General features: G+C 43.3%; 1 protein-coding gene across 1 annotated transcript in view; it reads right to left on the bottom strand.

Moving 5' to 3' along the window:
• LOC104620220 (ephrin type-A receptor 5) overlaps positions 1 to 23,116 on the bottom strand; it is a gene marked incomplete at both ends in the record, with an annotated part of 65,202 nt that overhangs the window by 18,542 nt on the left and 23,544 nt on the right. Inside the window, 3 exons of the mRNA XM_010286374.1 lie at positions 6,187 to 6,292; positions 10,304 to 10,463; positions 13,267 to 13,391. Coding sequence (XP_010284676.1) covers positions 6,187 to 6,292; positions 10,304 to 10,463; positions 13,267 to 13,391 — 391 coding nt within the window. The remainder of the gene's footprint in view (positions 1 to 6,186; positions 6,293 to 10,303; positions 10,464 to 13,266; positions 13,392 to 23,116) is intronic.

Raw genomic sequence — 23,116 nt, 5'->3', positions numbered from 1 at the left:
TCCTGCTGAGCTATACCCAGTTCACATGTGAAAGCACCTCTCTGTGCTGTTCAAGAACAACTGAGGATGCAGAAGCCCAAAGAGATGGTATCTATGCAGTCAGTATGGGGAAGGACAGCAATGCTTCTAGGGAAAGGAGTCGCACTTGGAAAGATCTCTGGCATTATACTTTGCTATGCCTAAGCTGTAAGAAAGTATGGATAACCTTTTTTCTAGGTAAGAGGCCAAGTGCTGCAGCATGGCGTGCCCCCAGGAGAGGTCACGCTTCCTACTTCTAGCATCCAAGGCAAGGTGAAACATCCACATATTCAGAAGTGCAGGGAGACAACAGTCTGATTTTCTTCTTCATTCTCTACCCACTCCACAGCCAAGAGAAGTCACTGTAAAACCCCACTTTAAAACACCACATCGGCACGGGGCTTTCACCAGCGCTCAGCAGGAGCCTAGAGCTGCTACCACTGAAGTCAGGCTCCATTTTCAGCTTGAAGGGAAGCCCAGTTCCTTTATCGGACTGGAAACGGGACTTACACAATGCCATCAAATGCACTGTCTGAACGAAGGCGAGGAGCTTTCATCACTGACTGCTGCACTCCCCCACATTTCCCCTGCTCAGACAAAGCTTATGCCAGCTGCTTATATTGTCATGACGGCCCTCCTGCCCTGTTCCCGTGGCTGCTGCCAGAGTAACTCAGAAATGCTGCTTTCAAGGGCAATGCCCCATGGGCTTGGAGCTTAATTACAGATTTGGTCAACTTTCACCTCCTGTCTGGGCCAAAGTCATCTGAAGGCAGATTAGACTAGGTCCCTAAACCCTCCTGAAAACTGCAGCAGCTCAGAAATGCTTGCAGAGTCTGGTGTGTTCGCACAGAAGTACTAAGCCAAAAAGTGTTCAGAATAAAAAAGAAAAAAGGTGTAGGCGCAGCCAGATTTTCCAAGCTGATCTAGGCAGGATGCTAGAGACGGTGACTATGGGCAGTGGTTTCCACACCAGCCCTGGGAAGGCATCACCCTATGCAGAAGGGAGCACTTTTTTAATTCAGAAAGAGATCCTGTATACCAATGACACTAATGCTCCTCTCGTGGAAAACGTGCCGCCAAAGGGCAAAGAGGCTGTTAACGTGACGGAGGTAGTGTAAAAGCCTTGACCCGAACAGAAGCAGGACCAGACCCCGCCTGCTCTTGGTGGATGGGAATTTTGACTTGGCAGAGCAATAGCTTCTCCAACAAAGTCCTTCCTCTTCTCAGGTGAATCATGGGGAATATTTGGCAATAGGCAGCATCATAAAGTGGCTATAAATCAAGGGAGACAATGTCCTGTAGGAAGAAGGAAGAGCAGGCAAGAATGTAGAGATAAAAATCCTTTAAAAAGTCACAACTAACAAAAATTGTGACTCATGCTGGAAAAATTCTTGCTATGAAAAACGTTATCTACAAACTGTCTCCCATTTCCTACGGAAATATTGAAAAAGCAAACTATTTTAAGCCCTGACACATCTTGGAAAATAGGATGGGGGGGAGGTTGTGGAAAAATTCATCCGTTTTGACCTTCCACATCACAGAAGGTTGCAAGCGCTGGACCTAGGATACACACCACAATCCTTTCACCCTCTCTACTCCCTGAGAGTCACTTTTTAACAAGATGCACATATTTGTGTCCAGAAAGTAGCCCTCTGCCACCACAGGGGCTGATATTTAAAAGTCTAAATCAGTTAAGGTCAAGGATGGATACTCTGGTGCAGAAGCTTCTAATTGCCAATACCCAGGTGGCAAGATTTGTCTTTGCTTTGTCTTTTGAAGGCTAGTTCCTTGCCAGAATGAGACTTTCTATATATGTACAACACAGGGCGAGGGGCAGTTTTTTGTTGCTTCAAATCTTTTTTTTTTTTTTTTTCTTAAATTCTATAAAAATCTCCCTCCGGTTCTTCAGAAGATCACTGGGGAGGGAAAGGTCAGCCATAATGGGTAGCTGGCTATAAATGCAGATGCACAGTACACTTCTTAGTTATTTTGAGTGGCCTCTGCAAACATGCTCAGCACTGACCTAATAGCATCCCCATTTTAACTCTGTGAAAGCCCACGCCTTTGTTTAGGGCCACAAAGCAAAAATGCTTGGAGGACTGGAGGGACCAGCGGTCTCTCTTAAGACTCACCCCAGGACCCCACCAGTTTTGCAAGGAGAGCTGGGTTTGAAGGACAAAAGAGGGGGAACTGCTCTGGCGCAGTGGTGCTCCTTTCCAGGTTGACACAAACCTGGCTTCCTACCTTGGCTTAGAGGAAGAAAGAGGCTGATGCCACAACGACCACTGTGGCACCTTACTGCTCCTTGCAAGACAGAGCGCAAAGATCTTCGTGACTGGCGTTGTCTGACATAGACTGTAAAACAAAAGTCTGTAATGATTTTAGATTAATATAGACTTCAATTAGGAGGAACAATGCCACGCGGCATCGAATTCAAGCATTGCTAGGAAAGCAAAATTTATAGCCTTGCTCTATCTCTAAAATGCATTGCGCTTTCGAGAAGAAAACATAATCCTAACAAAACAAAGATAACAACAGCTCCGTGTTCTTTAATTCAGTGCTTGTAGCTGTTTTAATAATAGATTTTCAATCCTCCTCTTTTGCTGAGACAACTACGGTCTGATTTAGTGAATCTCTTTGATTTGTAATCCTTATCATTATATTATTAATATGCCCTTGATACAAAGAGTGGGATAACTTAAAAAAGTGATCAGCTATTTTGCTTGGTGGCATATATGACCTTGGGTAGAGGACGCATTATTTACAGGAAGAGTTTTCCCGGGCATCTGCAAGTAAATCAGCTCTGAAACGCAGCTTAATTGTTTAGGGCAAAGTGCATTTAGTTTCAAATTCCCAGGAACCTCCAGCTTCAGACGCAAAGCGCATTTCCACAGATGGACGCTGGCATGTGGAAATGCCACCGTGACTACCGTTCAGCTGACCTTTGGTTTAGGGCCAGCTGCTAACGGGAAATGCCAAGCTGTTATTTACATTCATTCAAAAGAAGTGAGAAAACTGCAGGGATACTTGAAAGCAAAAAAAAGGGGAAGAGGTGTGGAAACTTCTGCCTCTGGGGACCTAGCAAAAAATCAAAAGCCTGCAGAGCCCAGCAAACTTCTGGGTCCTACTGCTGGGAAATTACTTTCCGAGCTGCCGAGAGCAGGGGGACATCCCCTTCTCACCGCAGGACTGATCCCAAGCTCCTGCTCGCTTCAGCCCGGCATTTGGGAGGATAGGCACAGAGATGCCGTAGAGCATCCTAGGGATTAATATCCCAATTCTGAGGTGCCCAGGGCCTCCCAGGGAGCCTGGGAGCAGCATGGAGCCAGCAAATAAGGAGCCTGTTTGCAGGAGCTGGCCAGGCTATGTCCTCACTGCTGCAGGGCAAGGGTTTTTTTTTCCTTAGCTTTGCTGCTGTTCCATACCTGCTCTCCTACATGAGCAGGAAAGACAGAGCCTGGGCTTTGCAAAGCTTGCTTGGCATGGAAAGCAGTGGTGATTCCAGCTGGAGTAACTCCTGGAGTTCAACATGTCTATTTTTCTAAAAGCAAGTATGGGAAAGAATTAGGAAAGGAAATTTAACCCCCCGAAACCAGGCACTGGAACAACATAACCACTCCAAAGATACAGGGAGTGTATCTTCCAGAAACAGGTTAATGGCTTCAGAAAGGGATTATCCCATGACTTGGAACGTGTTTATCGTCCCCGCAGTGTCACAGCAGGAGAGTCACTCCACAAATTGTCTCAAAATCACATCCAAGGCAAAGCAGCATGACTGACACATTTCAACAGGGTTTCTGCTTCTTCCAAACAGAAGCAATTTTTTTGTTTTGCTTTATTTAATTTCAAATTGGCTTTCAGATTTCTGGGCTTCTGGGGTTTATTTTTCTGTTCTCACAAGTCACTCAACGCACTAGATGGGCTTCAAAATTCATGGGAACTCAGTGGCCAAGAAGCTCTGTGGTTCTGAGGCCAATTCTCTAATGATGGACCAAGATTTGGTGCTGGAGGCTTCTCCACCACATCCAGTTGAGGGACTGGGTTCTTCCCAGTTTAGGGGAAAGGTTGAAAAGATAAAAACGGACGAAGAGCTCAGCTCCTTGTGCCTGCCCCATCCCGTATGTCCAGTGTGGCACCATGGAGAAGCTCCTGGGAACCTGCAGCTGCCCCAGGGTCCACAGGGACAGGTGTGAGTATGGGGTAGGAGGATTAAGACAGCGGCAGAAGCAGTGATAAAACTCTAGCCAAAAGCAGAGAAGGGCTTTTATAAACATGCCAAGAGATAACGAGCCAAGAGGAAGCTCATCCTGGAAAGCCCATTAGAGCAATGGAGAGAAAGACAAAACTAATGAGAATTGCTGACAAATGGCTCAGGCTTTGCAACCGCTTGCTTGGACCAGAGAAGGCAGCAGTAAAAAGGAGACCTGCAAAGGGCACATCCTCCCCAAAGCGGTCCAGAGCGCTTGTCAGCAACCGTGGGAAGAGCAAAAGCTGCTGGCTGCCACAGAGCTGCAATTCCTTACGGTCACAGAGGGATATATGTCCCTCCACCCGCGATTCACTCCCCCAGGCTCCTCCTTGCAGAGGCACCAGGCGACATCCACAGCCTCCCCACGGCCACGCGTGCATCCTCCGGTTTGCATCGACGCCAGCACGCATCCAGGCTGGGGGAGGCCAAGGTCCGCATCTCCCCGCTCCGTTCAAGGAGGGGTTTGACTCAAAACCTCCAGCCTTTAAGGAGAGACTTGAACTCCTGCCTACAGTGTTCAGCGACAAGTCTTTTTGGCTTGTCGCCATTCAGCCACCCCCGCCAGGCCACTGCGTGCTTCTCATGCAGACAGGAGCATTTACCTTCCCATTTTTAAGCCCAAGAAGTCACTCAAAGCAGACGACAGGAGCTCGAACGGCTGAGCTGGAAGAGACTGTCAGTCTCTGACCTTGAGTGGAGAGGAGTCTGGCAGCACACTTACCTTTCAAGGCAGGAAATAACTGTGTCCGTCCGTGGACGCCTTATGCCTGGGGACAGAGCTGCTCAGCCTGGCTGGATTTCACCGCGCCATGTTCGCAGACTGATACCCTGCCCCCTCTGGGAAATAAGACCCTCGGCCAATACGTTCAGTTATCAGCGCAGTTCCTCTGCAAGTATCTTGTAACTAATTACTTTTAACACTTACAACACCCCGTAATTTACAGCCACCTTGCTAGACCCGAGCTTAAGACAGACCTGTATCAAGAAAGCAACAGTGGGTTGATGGGTACTTTAGAAGCATAAATGTTTACCTTGCACTGAAAACAAATTCAGCCTTATCAATAGATGCATCTCACATTGCTTTGCATGAAGGATGCTGCATTGTTTGACTATTGCCATTAAAAAAAAGTACTAACACACGTGTAGTGTAAAAAAAAAAGTGCCTTGTGTGCTGGCTGCTACACAAATTTAGTGCTGCAGTATGAACTGAACCTGACACAAGCCAGATTTTCCCTCAATACCACAATCCCTTGTTCACCAACAAGTTCCATCAACTTCCATTAGAGTTGTCAAAGATTGGTACAGCCCAGGCTTTCATCACTTGCCTATGTTTAAGCACATGAGAAGTCGATGGGATTGCTTGATGGTTTGAAGCTGCGTGTCTCCCTCGTGGGGGGAGCTCTCTGTATAATTTACTAGCACGTGGGGAACACATTAGTGTCCTACATGTGAAAAATGAAATCCAGACCTGACCAAAACTTGGTGTGTTTGGCCATTCAGATGGGTTTCTTCTCTTTTTCTTTGGAAATGTTTTCCTGAAGTCAAGCTTTCTCTGCAACCAAAGCCCATTGCGAGCTCTGAGTGCAAACATATGGGCTTCAGGATATTTTACCTATAATAACATGTTCTGCTTATTTTTAAAGGGATGTGAAAACACTCCTTTGAGAATCAAGTGGAATAATCAGGGCCAGTCTATACAGCGATGAAAATCATTGAGAAGTGAACTACATCTGTGAGCGAGCCTTTGCCATTCCTGCCTGTCCAAACAGATCAATCAGCCCACCCTCATGCTGTTTTACAGCACTACCGCTCGACAGCTTCACTCACGTGCTGCTTTTGCCTAAACTGCGCTATCAGCTGGTCAGATAAAAGTTATTACAAAAGTTGGAGAAGTATAAATACACAGCTTCTCCTCTTACCTTCCGCTGAGAAGGAAACCAATAACAACAGCCAGCAGAATGACTCCCACTGTTACAGACACAACAATTATAGGAATCTGGCTCTGGTCGCTGGATGCAGCTACTGCTGAGATGAGAAACAGAAAATGGAGATTAAGGTTAAAATGATAGTCAGCACTCACACGAGTCTTTCTAGTGAGGCTGCCAGCAAGCTTTCAAGTCTTACCAGTTCGTTTCTTCTTCTACAGTTTGTGTTTTCCCCCTTTGCTGTCTGTTTCTAGTTTGGAAAGGAAACGGGTGGAAAGAAACCAAAAACACATGCAAAACCAAGCCAAAAACCCAACAAAATCACATCTCATCGCTGAATTCAGAAACCAAAGTGTTGCAGAACGCAGCCTTTGAGTTTGTAAACTCAAGTTTTGTCTTCCTCAGTTAGCTGCATTAGGAATCACAGAGATAAAAGATGAAAACCCAACGGGTTCCCATTTGCAGAGAGAACATTTATGGAACATTATTTTTAGAAGACAAGAGCAAGATCTCTGAGATAAACAGCATTACCTGAGCTTCAAGAAGCTATAAACAATTAAAAACTAACTCCTTGTGGCATCCATATCATATGGCCAGAAGATGCTCTCTGCAAAACAGGAATTTGCTAAGACACATACACTAGTTGGTCTTTTTATAGGCCAAGGGAAGCAGAACTCTTCCAGCCCATGCCTTGTAAAGAGCTCTCCTGACAAAAGGCAGGAGATGAGTCCCATGATAAAGATGCCAGCAGAAAGGTCAGGAAAGCTGTTCAAGAACTGGGTTTTGCCACAGGTCAAGTAACAGCAGGGGAGCAAGCTCCTGGAGCCTGTAAAATGGAAATGCTAACGCCACTTGGACCTTGTTTATCTGCAGGGGAAGGAGCTCGTATCTCCCCCGTGGGTTTGCATGTGGGGTTCTCCAAGCAGAAACCAAAGCCTCCTCTCCACTTCCAGCTTATTCAGCTGCATATATTCAACCACCCCGGGGTACAAATCTGGCTTCCTACCCCCAAAAACAGCTCCCCAGCGTAAGGCGCTGCTGCTGTGCGGGGAAAAATCTCATTATAGCTCCTACCCTCGTGCCAGCCCCGGATGAAGTTTCATCCACCCCAGGGAGCAGCAGGAATCGACTGCACACTGAAGAAGGCTTTAACTAAATGATTGAAGTAAAAAGGGGTCCTTAGTGCAGGATTAACTTTATGGAGGCTATAAAATAACTGAATATGGTCCCGTATTAATTGTTAAAAGAAAAGAAAGACGAAAAGGTATGGCATTAAACATCGATCTGCAGTGGGTTTCAAGTAGGTCTTCGTACGGGAGCTCTCCAGGGCTCAACAACAAGCGGTGTGGACCTGCTACAGCAATGTAAATGATTTCAGAAGGATTGCCCCCAATACATTAAATATTTAATGTTAACTGCTCCAAACCCATGCCATCATCCAGAGATTTTATTAGCCTCACGAATTTATGCAGGCTCCTTAAGATGATATTTTATTGCTTTCCTGACAAAATAATTAAAAAGAAAAACATTTAAAGGAGAACATTAAGCTGTGACTGGTGGTTTTTTTGCACAGCTCAAGGGATGGGGAGATGAGATAAATGTGATCTACAGCAGGTAAAAAGCTTGGATTTACAAGCCAAGCTGGGACCTTGGTGCCATTTAAAGCTGGGGGGACCTGCATTACCCCTCCTCAACTTGGTGACAAATTCCCACTCTTGCCTGGCTGACCAGCTGGATTCGCTCACCAATCCAGCTGAAAACCAGCGTTTGGCAAGGTTACTTTTCTCAGGGGTAGATGAGTGGTGTTTGGAAAGGAGGACAGCAGCAAGCGGATATACCCAGCAACAGCTTCCCCGCAAATAAAAAAATTCCGCTGAAAAATGCAGCCCTGGCTGCTCTGTGGCACTTCGCAGAATTGCACATGCAAGCAGCAGTATGTGAAAAAAACATACCAGAATTTGGAAAAAAGTCCAAAACAAGTTATGGCTTCCCCCCACTGCATTTCTCAGGCTGATGTTTCCTATTTCCCCCACGTATATTAAAAAAGACCTTACAGAAACCTTGTGAACCGGAAACAAAACCTGTTGTGCGGTCCAAATGATTTTGGAGGCTGTTTTTGATTCTCACAACAGTCACTGAAGTGTTTTTATTTGCGCTTGAATCAAAATAATTTGCTTTGGCTCTAACAAGAGGTCCAGATCTGAGCTCTGATGTTGCAGTGAGATTTCGATCTGTGCTTGCTTTCAGATTCTCCGGGACGTGCAGGAAAGCAGTGGGAGTCTGATCACACTCCCGGCACTAATACTGTCTTTATACAGGGCCTTAGAAAAAAAAAAAAAATCACTCTTTAAAAGGTTTTAGATGTCAAACAGGGCTGCATTTTGCCAGGTTTATGTTGCATTTCAATTCTACAAAGCATTTAAACATCTGGTTAAGTCCTGCTTCAGCCAGAGCTCAAGTCCAACAGAGGAACAGTTCCCAGCTCCCAAACTGGGGACCATGCAGTAGGTATTCCTCCAACTATGTCAGCAGCTCCTTAATATCAGAGAAGTACCTACTCCTCTGCCTTTAAAATGGTAAAAAAATTGTGGTGCAGGTGTGACTAAATGACTCAAGGGGTTTAAAGTGTTTAAAGATAGTACCATGAGATGTCCTCAGAAAAACCTGATTAACACAGATACCTACACAATGGGCTTTATGGAAGTACCATTTTTGGACCAGGATTGTAGGTACTGATGGCACTGGATCAAATGTGTGTATTATTTCACCTATTATTTATTAATAGTCTGGAACACTATTACTCAAATGACACTAAACTAGAAACTTTCCAACTGCAAGCAAAATTTCCTTAGTATAATAAAGAATAATTTTCAGCATAATGTGATTTTGTTGCTACTTATAGGGTACAATTAATGGCTAATACAATAAGAAATACATTAAATAGACCATTCTTATTGCATTAATGTTTGCATCGTGATGCAATTTGCACTGTATTAGTTCAATCACTGGCTCCACAGCTACATCTGCACATGTGTAATGATTCCTTTAAAATCTATTACAGCTTCAGAGGTAGCATGCATTGAAAAGACAGCTTGGCATCTTCTTCTCAAAGATGATGAATTTTAAATGAACTGGAGTAACAGTAATCAAAGTATTGACGAATTTAAATTTCCAAGGAAAACATACATAAAATTGGCTCTTTCCCACAGGAACAGAGTATTTCCAGCACAAAATTTCACTTCCGTGCAAACAGTATAAAAAAAAATTAATAAGTTACAGTTGTACAAACTGAAATAGATAGGACATATTTTCTGAGGGAGAAAATTATCTTTGACACCTTTGCAAAAATTTGGTAATTGGGACAAAAAGAATTTCCCCACAGCTGTGCCTGAACACAAAGCTCAGAGCAGCTGAGCCTCTGCATGCCTCAGGAGCTCACCCTGCTACAGACTCTGCTCCAGAATCCAGACCTGGATGATCTGATTCATTAACACACACACAAAACCAGAATTGAAACCCCACACATTTGTAACAGGCCAAGTAAAAGTCCTGTGCCTGCAGTGCACATTTTTCCCATTTCAAGTCGAACTCCTTTTGAGGCTATGGCATTGGCAGCCAACAGAAACCACCTTCCAACTTGACATGAACCAAAAGACGCTAATGCTGGTTCAATTCTTCCCCTTGCAGAGAGACACCATTTCAGGGCTTTTTCCCCAGATGCAGATATTTAAGAGAGCTCAGCATCCTCTGCAGGCAGCCGTTAAGAGGTGTGGAGGAGCAGGTCTCATCCCCTCTGTCCCTCCTGGGAGTACAGCCCTTGTCCTCTTTTGCATCATTTCTCATAAATACAGGATTTTTCTAAGCAAGGAACGCTATGGATTTCTGGAGCCTGAAGATCTGTTGACTTCACCTCCCGCCTCGTGAAGTGAGTCGAGGAAGCAAGGACAGATCTGTTAGCCTGTCTAGCGCACGGTCACGATGTACCTGATGTTTCCAAAGTCAAGGGATGAGGCCAGGACAAGGAAGAGCTCTCTACAAAGCTATCGAACCCCTGGCTTGTTTATGGTAACCGTTCCAGAGATATGGGCTGAGAATAATTAAAAAGACTTACACACTGGGCTGGTTTCAAACTCAAATCTTCGGCTGAAGCCTCCGTAGCCAGCAGCTGTCCGGGCTCGGATTTGGAAGATGTACGCTGAGCCTGGTTTCAAGCCATCTGCCGTAATAGTCGTCTCTTTGGATTTGATGATGGTGTAGCTTGTCTCCTGGTCCTTTTCCCAACCCCCCCAAAAACCACAAATTTCAAACACTGAAGTAATGGCTCTCAGAGAAAATAGATTTTTAACAACCCCCACAGCAACATTACAAAAGATGACTGAAATATGCATTTTTGAGGATCTTTTGCCCAAACCCCTGCCTCTGAAGGTCCCTTCTGCAGCACAAAATGTGAGATCTGATTTTCTGTTTTATAATCAATGACTCTAGGAGGTATGAAAAAGAGCAGAGGGACTTTCCACCCATAAATGACAATGCAGGGACCAAACTGGCATCTGCAGTAGGAGCAGCTTTCTATTGCTCGGGATGTACATGGCCCTGGGCAAGGGAAAGGTTCATCCTACGAAGATCAATCAAAGAGGAAAACAGTCCCATTGCCTTAGAAGCAGGATTTTAATTTATACCAAAATGACTTCCCAGTAATGTAACCAGGCCTAAAACAGAATAATATATTATACATTTTATAACTTTATGCTGGCATTTCTAGAAACATGAATTAGACCTTGGGAAAGGAATAATAAACCAAAACTACAGGAAAATACCTAATTTTGCATTGTTCTTCTGAAGCAGCAAACATGAAGAAGATTTGCTGAAATCAATCTTCATTTACATCAGTTTCTAATGCAAAAGAGTTTCAGTTCTTTGATTAAAATTTTGCTCAAATGCTTGTAATTACTCTTAGAATTATTTACTGTAACACATAATCTAGACAAGAGCTCATAAATTAAGGACTACAAACTTGGAAACTGCTTTTCATTCACCATATCCTCTCAGAACCAAATTATTATGAGGTAAACATGACTTCTTAGTAATTCCCTGCCAAGATTTCTGCATAGCTCTTAGGATCTGAACTGGTATTTCTTTTTTTTTTTAATTTAATGGGCAACTTTCCACAGACAGTAAGATACCTGGATAAGGGTCTGTGAATCTCCAAGTGTAGGATTACAGATTTTCTCATTGAAGGCTGTAGCTGCACAAGACTGTTTTGGAGAAACGTGTGTGTATATATGTGCGTGTGTGTGTATGTATATATATATGCACCTTTTTTTTTCTTGCTAAGGAGTGATTTTGCTTAAAGGAATGCGATCTGACAAAACTCAATTTTCCAAAACATTTAATATAGATCATTCTTATCCCTTGGAAATGAACGCTGCGAATTTATCCTTATAAAGGGCTGAAAACTGAGAGAATATAAATGACAGTAGCAACAAACAAGAAGGATTAAGGATGACATCCCAAATCTAACTCAATGACTAGTTAAAAAGCAGTAAGTGAATATTAGTTCACATCTTTGCTTGTATGTCAGCCCAATTAGGTTTTCAATACACTGTTGGCTTCTGCAAACATTTAAACACTTGAGCTTTCCTACAGAAAACACTAAGCGTTGCTATCGGCCTGAAAGAAAAAAATCACGACAGCATAAACTCAGACTGGCTGTAGCTACCTCCCTGTGAAGGACTTGCACTTGAAGAACTACTTACTGAAGCTATTTGAGATTTGTTCTGGACCACAAATACAACATTTTAACACTCCACTCCGATTTGTTTGAAAACAAAGTACAAGGAACAACTATATGGATTTTTTTGCTTTAATTATTTCTTCATTATCAAGGTTTCTAGAAGCTAATCTTCCCAGGCCATTCCACGGTAAGGATTCAATGCGCCACAAGAGACATTAAAACAAGTTAATAAAAGAATCAGTAATGGATTATTTTCAGCAATAGCATATCGTAATTCTTGCTTTGTGACTTAATCTTTTTGAAAACCTCAGCCCTATTCAAGCCACTCACCCATCTTGTGCCCTTGCCCAAGTTCCCCCATCTTCAAAAATAATGTTGATTTTATCCTGATGCGTAAGATTTTAGAAATCTTTTTCCCCTGTTTGCATGGGCTGCTTGAGCAGGTCCCTCCCACGGTCAGACAAGGAGGAGAGGAGGAGTAAGGACCCAGTCCTACTTTGTGTTGAGTGGCTTCACTTCGGTCATAGACAGAACTAATGGAAGGTCTTCCTTGAAACAGAAATTCAACCCCCCCAAAAAATGAATTGTGACTCAGTTTTCCTCTTCTTTTCATGTAGAAAGCCTGGCTGTTTCAGAAGAAAAAAGAACACCTCACAACCCCAGTTAAGGCAAGGAAATGCCTTGCAAAACTGATTTTTGGAAATCTACACTCAGCTGCATTGCTTAAAAGATGCTACTTAGACAACTTCATTTGCTACTCTTTTCTTTTAAAGTGCATTAATTTTGCAGGAGGAGAACACATTGCCATTTGAAATGGAGACTAGGAGAGGCAAGCGTTGTAGGAAGAGAGATTTTCCACTAGACTGAGAGCAAGGGCTGGAAAACCCAGGCAAGATTTTAAGCCAACAAGCCCTTCTTCATGTCAAAGCAGATACAATCCCTCTGCAAAACCTTTCTCCTCTCCTTACACCGCAGATGCAAAACCAAGTGAGAAACTGAAATACCAAAGGCAAGGGATAGCCTGATGTTTCTGGGAGCAGGAGATGCTCGATCCCCAACTCCTCCTATTTTTAACAAATAAGCAGGCTCTATCTTAACGTGATAAGGCTGGAGAGGAATCTGACACACAGATTTAACGTATTTGTTCAAGAGAAGTGGCACACTAATGGAAAACAACACCCTCATTTCAAGTCTTCCTAATAATTTACTGCAAAATCAATCTGACATTGATTTATGCATAAAACCGCTCCACTCCCTTCCATGACTCAAATAATTACAACTAAAAGAAGAGGACAGTAAAGAGAAGGTACTTGGGATGCTCAGCAATCAGTCCGTCACACCTTTTCAAAATATTTGATTTCGTATTCCAGGATGATGCCGTTGGGTCGATCTGGCTCCTGCCAGGAAAGGGAGATGCTATTTTTAGTTATCTTCCCTTTTTTCACACTACTGACTGGAGAAGGTGCTGCAAGACAGGAGAAAAACAGAACACACAAAAACCATGGTTAGTACGATGGTCTGCCCCTGCTGAAGTCAAACTTGTCATTGATCCTCCAATGCAAGGCGATCCTTAGCTACTGCAGATCAGCAGGGTCTGTTTTCACCTTGGTGGTATTTGCCCATTTTTAACTGGATTCGCACAGATTTTCAGCAGCTGAGGATCTGACCAGCATCGCCCACCCGAGAAAAGTAACAACATAAACTACCACCAGCAGCTTACACATCAATCTTGTCTTTTCAAGCACTTCTCAAACACACCAGCTGCATAACTTGCCTTTTCCCATGTGTCAGGGGGCCATGTTGTCACAACAGAATTACATAGTGATTACATGTTGCTTTCTTTCAGCTGCTTTGAAAGCACATATTTTACAGAAGACCTTAGGTTACATAGGCTCCTTAACTATTTATTTTTTGGCTTGTGCAGTAGTTAAAGTCTAGACATCCTTCAGCCCCCTCCTTCCAGAACCAAGGAAGAGGGTAGCAAGGTGTCCTGGTTTTGGCTGGGATAGAGCTTATTTTCTTCCTGGTAGCTGGTATAGTGCTGTGTGTTGGATTTGGGATGAAAATAATGTTGATAACATACTGGGTTTTTAGTTGTTGCTAAGCAGTCAAGGACTGTTCAGCTTCTCGTGTTGGCCTGCCAGTGAGAAGGTGTGGGAGCACGGGAAGCTGGGAGGGGACACAGCCAGGACAGCTGACCCCAGCTAGGGAAGGGATATTCCATACCATATGACATCATGCTCAGTATATAAACAGGGGCAGTTGGCTGGGGAGGCACCGTGGCTCGGGAACTATCTGGGCATCGGTCAGCGGGTGGTGAGCAATTGTGCTGTGCATCACTTGTTTTGTATATTCTTGTATCATTATTTATTGTTATTATTGTTATCTGTCCTATTAAACTGTATTTATCTCAACCCACAAATTGTATTTCTTTTTTTCTCGACTCTCTCCCCCATCCCACTGGGAGAGGAGGGTGAATGGGTGAACAGCTGTGTGGTTAAACTGCCTGCTGGGTTAAAATACAACAGTCCTTTTTGGTGCCCAATGTGGAACCCGCCAGGTTGAGATACCGACAAATCTGACCTGAGTGAATTAGACCAAATTTGTTATAAGCATTCATTATATTAATTTGATAGTTGCTGGTCACAATGTTGACTTATTTACTCGCAGAGTTGTTGTGGTTGTTCTCAGGGCTGTGTTATTATAACACCTGACTTGCGGTATATGTCCCCTGTTGTGCTGTTTATCATCTCTGGGAACTGGGTCAAGGTTGTAATTTTGCTATACTTTGTAACACTGGCTTATGATATGATAAAATCACCGGTCATGAAACTAATCTGGTATTTGTACTCAGCATTGCTGTCATCTCCATACTTCAGGAGCCATCTCTTGGAAAATATTAATAATTACACTTTTTACCTTTTCTCCTTGGAAAGCCAATCTATCTCCAAGGGCGGACACTTTCCCCCATCCCTTCACCTTCCCCTTGCTTCCCTCAAGTCACAATAGCTCTTGAGGATTTGGAATATCCTTGGGGTGTTCAAACCGGCATGTTTCTGTTGCTCCTACTGCTGAATGTGCTTCAGGTCTTGTTTAAAGTTAAAAAACTATTTAAGAAGATCACCCACCCAAGGCTGGATAGTTATGAGTGGCAGGGTGTGTGGGATAGTATGGCAAGTACCTAGGACACAAGGCCATTACAACCTTTACAATTTAATTGCTCTCCAAAAATATTGCTGGGGTGTCACCACTCACATAGGGATGCTAATTCCTTGAAAATGGCAACTGTAAGGATTTTAATGGTGATCACTGCTCTGAAGTTCACAGCATGCTTGGGCAAGTGGCAGAATGAAAGCAGCAATATCGGCTCTGCTTATTATTTTAAGATGCAGCCCTGAAAGGTTATCTGCCCTTTGCAGCACACATGTGCATCAGAAACAGGCTTGATCCTTTGTTTTCAGCCTGATATCTGCAGAGACTTTTCAAGTTATGGTTGTTACCACCCCTGGCAGCTCCCTAGCAAAAGTTGCTATGGGCAATGCAACCCTAACACCCCAGGTATTTCATGCCAGAGATTCGGAAACAACACTGAGTGAAAATAAAAGGAGACGGGAGAAATTTATAGTCTCTAATTTACAGGGCCAAGAGCAGCTTCTCCAGAGGAAAATTCAGCCCACACCTGGCCAAGGGCCTTCAACTCACCCTCTGGACAGGTCAGCTATCAGCAAGGATTACAGGGGGGCTGGGGAGACCCACAGCAAAGACCTTTGTGGCCATATGGGGGATTGAATGCAAAGAGCAGTAGCAAATGACCACATGTTATCTTCCAAAATATATTTGGAACTATACTAAAAAAAAGACTTTACCTATATGCAGGACTAGCTAATTATCATAATACTAAAAAAAAACCAACCCATGAAATAAAATAAAGACAACAAACTAATTAATTTTGCCAGGTCTGATCTTCAGCCAAAATGAGTAAGGGAAGAGCTCCAGACAATTATCCCTCGACTGAAGGGTAGCAGCAAGCCTTCTCTTTTAAAGCAAGCTCCTGCATCTCAGTCTCTTTTCAGACCCGGTTTTTCCCACTCCTGTTTACTGATCTCTCCCCTGCTTGGCTCTCGAAGGATCCTGAAAGGTGTTGGCCATTTTCATATTGTTTTCTGCTGGAGAGCTGGCATCAAGCTGCACAGGCAACGCTCGCTTTTTAGCTGTGCATCCACCACCGTGCTCACAACTGCTCTACTGAGCAAGTAAAAAACCACCTTGATTTGAATGATGATCATGTTATTTATGTAGGCACCGCACAGTGATCGCCAACAATTTTTCATCTGCAAAAGTCACCTTACCCTTGCCTGATGTCCTCCACTATTTTTTGGGCTACGTGAGGGCAAGTAACAACCTAGACTCAAGCTGCTAATCTAGTGTAGGACTTTCTGTTAATTAATTCAGGTGCCTAAATATGTGTTATGCATGCATGTGCACCGCAAGTTGAGTTGTGCATGTGAAATATACAGTCCACGCACATGTGTATGGTCAGATGTGTTAGCCCAGAGATGACACAGTGAGCAGCAAACTCCGTTCTAATGCAAAGGGAGCTACATGGTTTTCAGAGGCATCGGGAAACAAGTCGCACTGTGGGGTGGTGGTGCCAAATAACAGGCGATTATACAACCCTAGTTAAACAGATGATACTGATCACTTCTTACCATGAGCCACTTGGATGCTATATATAGGCGATGGAGACACCAAAGTACTAGAAAAAGGGACCTGTGCCCCTCTGGCATTGCTCTCCAATGTCCCCAAATCCCTGCAATGCCTCTCTCAGGCTTGCAGAGCTGGCAGCAGAGGTCTGGCAGGATGGAGAAATTCACAGCTGAGCATTAAACCTTTTAAAAGTCCTATTAGCAAACGCAAACTTGAGAAGGGCAGCAAGGGGGCCCCTCGGCCCTCCCTGGTATCGAACGCCTCTCAGGAAGGTGAAAACTGTGCAATTCTCAGTGTCAAGATCGCCTGACCAAATAATGGACTTTCATCCACTTCACTGAGGTCTCCTGAAGTGTTTATAGGACCGAGGCTCACAAGTGCTTTAAAAACAAGAGAACAATGCAAGTGCTCCTGAACTCTGCTGTAAAGTCCTTCCCTGGGAGGTTCAAGGGAGTTTAGCTTTCGTCCATGTGCATCAGCACAGTACACCACCAAATGCACCACTGGTCATCCAAAGGTGCTTGTCAAACTCTCTACTCCCCTAAAACAGAGCATCCTCTTTAAAAAGCAGTGAGTAAAAAGCTTTGCTAGTTAACAGCTTTATGGACTTAAATGCAAGACTCTAACACGTTCAATTGTGGCTCTGCAGAATGCTCTGCTCTACCAGGAAAGGGAGGGAAGATAAGAAAATGAGTAACCCAACTCTCAAAGTAAATTAGAAAAGGACTAGCTGTATCCTTTTTGAATCTCCTTCAAAAGAAGCGTTAAAGTGTAACCATGAGATAAAGGCCAATTAAATAAATTCAATAAATCCCAGCGGTGCTGGGATGATGCAGCAGCTACTCTGCATCCTCAACACATGGAGATTACAATGCTCTGAACTGAAGGAAGGAAGGTATAAGTATTTTAGAGTTTTCTTTGTCAAACAAAATGTAATCCAATCCAGGCAAGCAGACAAAGTCTGCAATCATTCCATCTTAAAAGCCTGCAACTGGATACTGTGCTATATGATCTCAGGAAAATAAAAGGATTACTTGAGACTTGCTTTTCAAAGGTCACTGCTTCTGCAAGGGCAGCATCTTCTTAACAGAAAGAAGCCAAGCCACCGAGCACTTCCATTTGGAGTACAACAGGTAAAAAAAAAAAATTCACGTACGAGTCAAGATATATAAAGCTGTAAGCTCCCGTGTTTCTTATGTAAGCAGGCAGAAGTCTTGTTCAAATCCCTGCCTTGACACTACAAAAGGTGGATGTACATCATGAATTGTTCACATGTTGCTTTACAAGTAATCTGCACATATGCATTAATTTCTCAGCAAGACACTCAAAATCAAAGAGGGATATTACATCATTTATGTTTATGCTCACAATTCATGAAAACAGTCATGCGTGTGATGAAAACAAACAGAAGATGTAACAAGGTGTGAAATTGCTAATGTACATTTTTGCTTTCATGAGACCAAAATTAATCAGGAAGCAAAGAAAAGCACAGAAAACTGATTCTACCTTTTTCTGTTCTGTTTCTAACATTTCTTAAAAAGAATAAAGGGACATACCAAATAAATAAATTAAAGTTTCTGCAGAAGATGCATCATTAGTCACATCTGAATAACTACGGGAGATGATTTCATGAGAAACAGACCTTTTAGGACATTCTTCCTCTGCAACCTTTGATAATGACATTAGCACTGAATTAGCCATCTAGGCACCAAACCCAGTATTTATAACATACTGTGCTGTGTCCCACTAACGTCTAATAAACAAAGATGCCTAGTGGAATAAAATGTTAATTATATTTTAAGAGAAACTAATGTTATCAGGTGAATGACCACTGTACCAATATAAAATAATCCAGTTTCTACATCTCATGGTCTATCTAATGCTCTCTCCAGCCCAATTACTTTTGCCTTGGTATTTTTCACTGTGGCAGAAACAACAGCTAATGGCTCCCCATCTCACCCTTAGCCCCATAGCCAGTTAAGTTTTCCACTTCTAATAAAAAAAAATACTAGTTCCCCTCACCCTCGGTGCAAAAACCAAGCCACCACCCCAGGACCTTCAATCCAGCTTTAACTTCTGTCAGGACAGATCCTCACTTGGAGCAACTGAAAGTAGCCCAGGAAGAGATGCCAATTTACACCGGCAAAGGGGCTGGCACCCCTCCTTCCTTTGGCTTGCTTTCCAGGTCCCTTTCCAAAGACAACGAAGGCATCAAAGAGGAAGACCCTGCTGCTACTATCTCTGTCCTGCCTGCTGTTCTAGATGTCTGTGCTATGCATTTTCACATGTTTTACAGGCGTTTGCATTTTCTTTTACTGTGATTACATTCCCGTATGTGCAAACATTTGGAATCTAACACTTCAGACCTCGCAATACACCTTGGAGTTCCTCCCTCCATGCGATGCCACATTTCTCTGCAGTCTGAATTTATGCCAGAAAATTTAAAAGTCAAATTCATGCTTGTGATTAAATCAATACCTTCACCTGTCATCATATAACCAAATAGTTATGCTATCATTAATACACTTATAAAGCCAGGTTTAATTGAAGAAAATGAAACCTGTATCAGAAGAGTAACCACAAGACAAGTAATTCTGGTTCCACTTCAAAAGCCTGGTACACTGCAATTTTTCACTCAGTTTCTAATTAATGACATTATTGAATTTTTTTTTCTCAGGCCCTTGGTGACTTCAGTTTGGAGCAAGACCTGCATTATTCACCAAATCACACTAAAGGCATATGAAATTGCAGGTGGCTTCAAGCAGTAGATTCATTTGAAACAAGGCACATACATTAGCTAAAACAGAAACACTGCCTTAAGAAGAAAAGACTTCACTGTATTATCTCTTTGCATTTCTGTATAGAAATTATATACTTTTAGAAAAGCTCAACACGCAATGGTATCCTAAGGGTACTTTTACCTGGGTCAGAACTTAGCGTCTAAGTTATAACTTGACTTTTGTGCTGCAGTTTTTCATACCACAAAATGTACCACAGTTTGCCTGATAATGGGCTTCAAAACTCTTTGTCCCTTGAGGACAAGTGTTGCAAACCATGCCTGGCTAGTTAGGCAAACAGGTGGGACCCCAATTTGCAAGTGCTTGTACGTGCTTCTGAAAACTGAGCCCAGCGAATGAAAGGTCCTTGGACTACGTAGCATTAAATGAGATGAGATCTTACATGGGATTTCAATGATGCACAGGCCCTAAATAGTGCAGGGGGGTAAGTTTTAGCCCCAGGATTAAACCCAAACACCTTGCCAAATGCGAGCCCAATCCTAAAACATAATTCATATATGGAGATCATCTTCTTTTGAATGAGTTTTCAAGGTATCTCTTGAGTAGATGAGGACTTCATGCTGGTCCTTTTCACACATCAAATATCAAAACAAGAACACAATCTTCAAATTTCCTTGGCAACGAATATATAGTGCTTCTTCAGGTCTTCTACTTCCCAAGATGAACACCTGAGGTAAATGTCAGGTCTTAGAGTAATTTACAGTCTCTGTTACCCACCTCCCTTTTGAATGCATCCAAAACCGGAGACACCTTGATATGTGCCTTGAAATGGACGAGGTCACACAAGAACCAATTCAAGCACTCAGTGGCCCTGATGGATGGCAGGGCCCCTTTTTGTAACACGAATCCATGGCTAACCCAAGAACCAGACTTATCTCACATGAAAGGGGTGATCTTTCAGGTGGTTCCCACCCCAGTTCCTAAAAGATCCAATGCAGCTCCTTGAGCTTGACAGCAGGACATGACTTGAAGCCCAAGCTGGTCACAGAGTCAATGTGCTCCCAGACCTTGCTGCCTCCCAGCTGGACACAGGGCTGGGTTGATGCAAGGTGAAACCGCAATTGCTGCCTATTTCTCTTGGAGAGCCTTTTCTTTCTTTGACAAAGCCTTCTTCAGATAATTTCTCTTTAGATTTCTAATCCTTAGATCTAAGATACCTAAGAAGACAAAGTACCTTTGCTAAAGGCAGAGAGAGCAGGATGGATGCTGTGGTTTTGGGGACACTACTAACCTGATGCTTTTAATTACCAGCAGCCCCACTACAGAGAACTGCTCATGGTTGGAAGATACAAAACAGAAAAAACCTTTCAATTCATACTCACATTAGAGAGATAACAGAAGTAATCTGCATGTAATTTGCATTAGCACAGGGATAATGGTTAATCTCTTACTTCTGATCTGTGTAACAGCTCAGGAGATATGCCTGGTTGAGATTGGGACTGCAATGCACCAGTGTGGTCTAAGGCATCAAGATTTACTGAGCCCCCATACCCTGTTCTTGCTGTAATTCCACTGCACTAGCACAACTTGGGGGAAGGAAGGGTGCATGCATGCTAAGTCCACCTAATTCAAGGCTGTCTTTTCTCTGAGCATCTCCTGGAGGAGGTTGCAAGGAGAGAAACAGCAAAGACAAAAAACATGGGAAACCAAGTACCTTCTGTTTAACAGCGACTAGCTAACATCTACTGATCCACCCATAAGGACCTACTGCTTCTTGCCGCAAATCTGTTGATGGACACTCCATGATATTTAGCCACTCCTATTAAAAAGTATTAAAAGAACAAACAGCAAGAGAGCAGTATTACTGCATGTACAAAATCACTATTCAAATACTCATTACATTAATTTGTGTTATACAAATGTATTTATAACATACACTTCATATTAAGACTGATCACTGATTATTGACGCGTATGTTATGAAAACAATAAAATGCACAGCTTTAAAGGATTTGTATGCAGTTTTTTCCTCTTAATCAAAATAAGGTGTTAACTATAAGAAAGCGGGGTTCAACACATATTCCTCAAAGGACAGTGGATGCAGCCAATGCAAGCTTTGCCATTCACAAAATATTTTGCCTTAGCAAAATATTGCTAAGACTCACTGAAGAGCCTAAGAGGCAACCCCAGCAGGCACAACAACGTCTCACCTCCGTCACTCCTTTCTGTATGCCCTGTTGCTGAGTGCACAGATGTTTCAGAAAATCACTGCTCTCACCACAAAAAAAGCAAGTAACTTCTAAAAAATGTAGCGTAACGAAGCTACACCACGACACAACTATCATACGCAATTGCGACAGGATTACCAGCAGAGCCTAAAGACATCACAGGATCTGAGCACTAAACTATAGAGCCTTTGTGGCAAGACTACTTTGTCATTCTTCATGCGCACACCACCCCACATACAACTGAGCCAGAATATTTAACGGAATCTATCATACGTCACCACCGTTTCCAAACACTGCATAATCTTGGGCAAGACTCTTAAAAGCGCATGATTTCAAAAAATAAATTACATTTTTGCCATTTGCCTTCTGTTTACGGAGTTGTACAGACACGCTTTCGGCTCCTGGCAATCACGGCTGCGAGACGTGTACTCTAAAATAGTGGAACCTGCCTGCAGATGCACACCACTTGCAGGCATAGGACTTTAGGAAAACATGACCAAATATCACAAGATTGCAAGGTAATAGGAACTCCCCCACTGCCCGGCAATCTTAAAGGTTGAGATGAGAACCACAATGGCATGAGTGGTAGTTTATGTCCAGACAGCGCGAGCTAACTAGCACGGTCGCCACTGGAAATGCCCACTGTTGGGATGTAGAGAAATGAGAAATATCCTGGCACTTCAGCTGTTGAATAACCCTCTGTACTCTTGTTATTTTCATTTCTTTTCTGATTTCTGAGAAGACTTATCATAGACAACTGTAGAATATTGAGCACACTCATTTCAAGGGAGGGGAAGTATTACCTCCAGCTTGTTCACTCAATAAACACATTCAACACTTTATCAGGAACATTGGTGTGTAAGAATTTTAAGGACGGTCTGTATAACAAAGACTACAAAGGGCACCATGCTCTGCAACATCAACCCAGGTAAGTTTTTGCCCTTGAAACTTGAACACTTGCAAACACTCACCCGTATTTTGCAGGGACTCCAAAGACAAGAGTTACAGGCACCGTGGTGCAAAATCCCCTTCATGAAGCTACAGAGTGTTTGAAAAAAACAGTAAGTAAAAAAATGGCCTAGCAAGACTGGCCATGGCCATAATTCACTGTTTGGGCAACTTCTTCCCAGTTGCCAGGCCTAGCACACCTTCATTCGCACGTACAGCAGCATCAGCCCCGAGCCCTGCACAGACAGTGCCTGTCGGGCTGCCATTCATCCCGATCCCAGGAAGGGCGAGGGAGGCATCAGGGCATCACAGTTTGCCTGGGCTCAGGGAAGAGGACTGTCTGCTGTCCCTAGCACGTCCTGGCACCCGGGGCTGAGGCGTACCTGAGATAAAGGGCTGTCTGAGCAGGGAAGAGAGGTGGGAAGGAACGTCTTCCTATAGGGCGCGGATCCACAGGGAATTGCAATATCTGCTTTTGTTTTTTCTAGGGCCTCCGGAAATCAAGATACTAAGTTTTTCTCAAAGCTGAGCAACATTTTGTGGTTAAGACCAGAGCCAGATTCCTTCACA

This window comes from Phaethon lepturus, unplaced genomic scaffold (genome assembly GCF_000687285.1).
Source record: "Phaethon lepturus isolate BGI_N335 unplaced genomic scaffold, ASM68728v1 scaffold14174, whole genome shotgun sequence".
Lineage (NCBI taxonomy): Eukaryota > Metazoa > Chordata > Aves > Phaethontiformes > Phaethontidae > Phaethon > Phaethon lepturus.
This window is presented reverse-complemented; position numbering and strand designations above follow the sequence as displayed.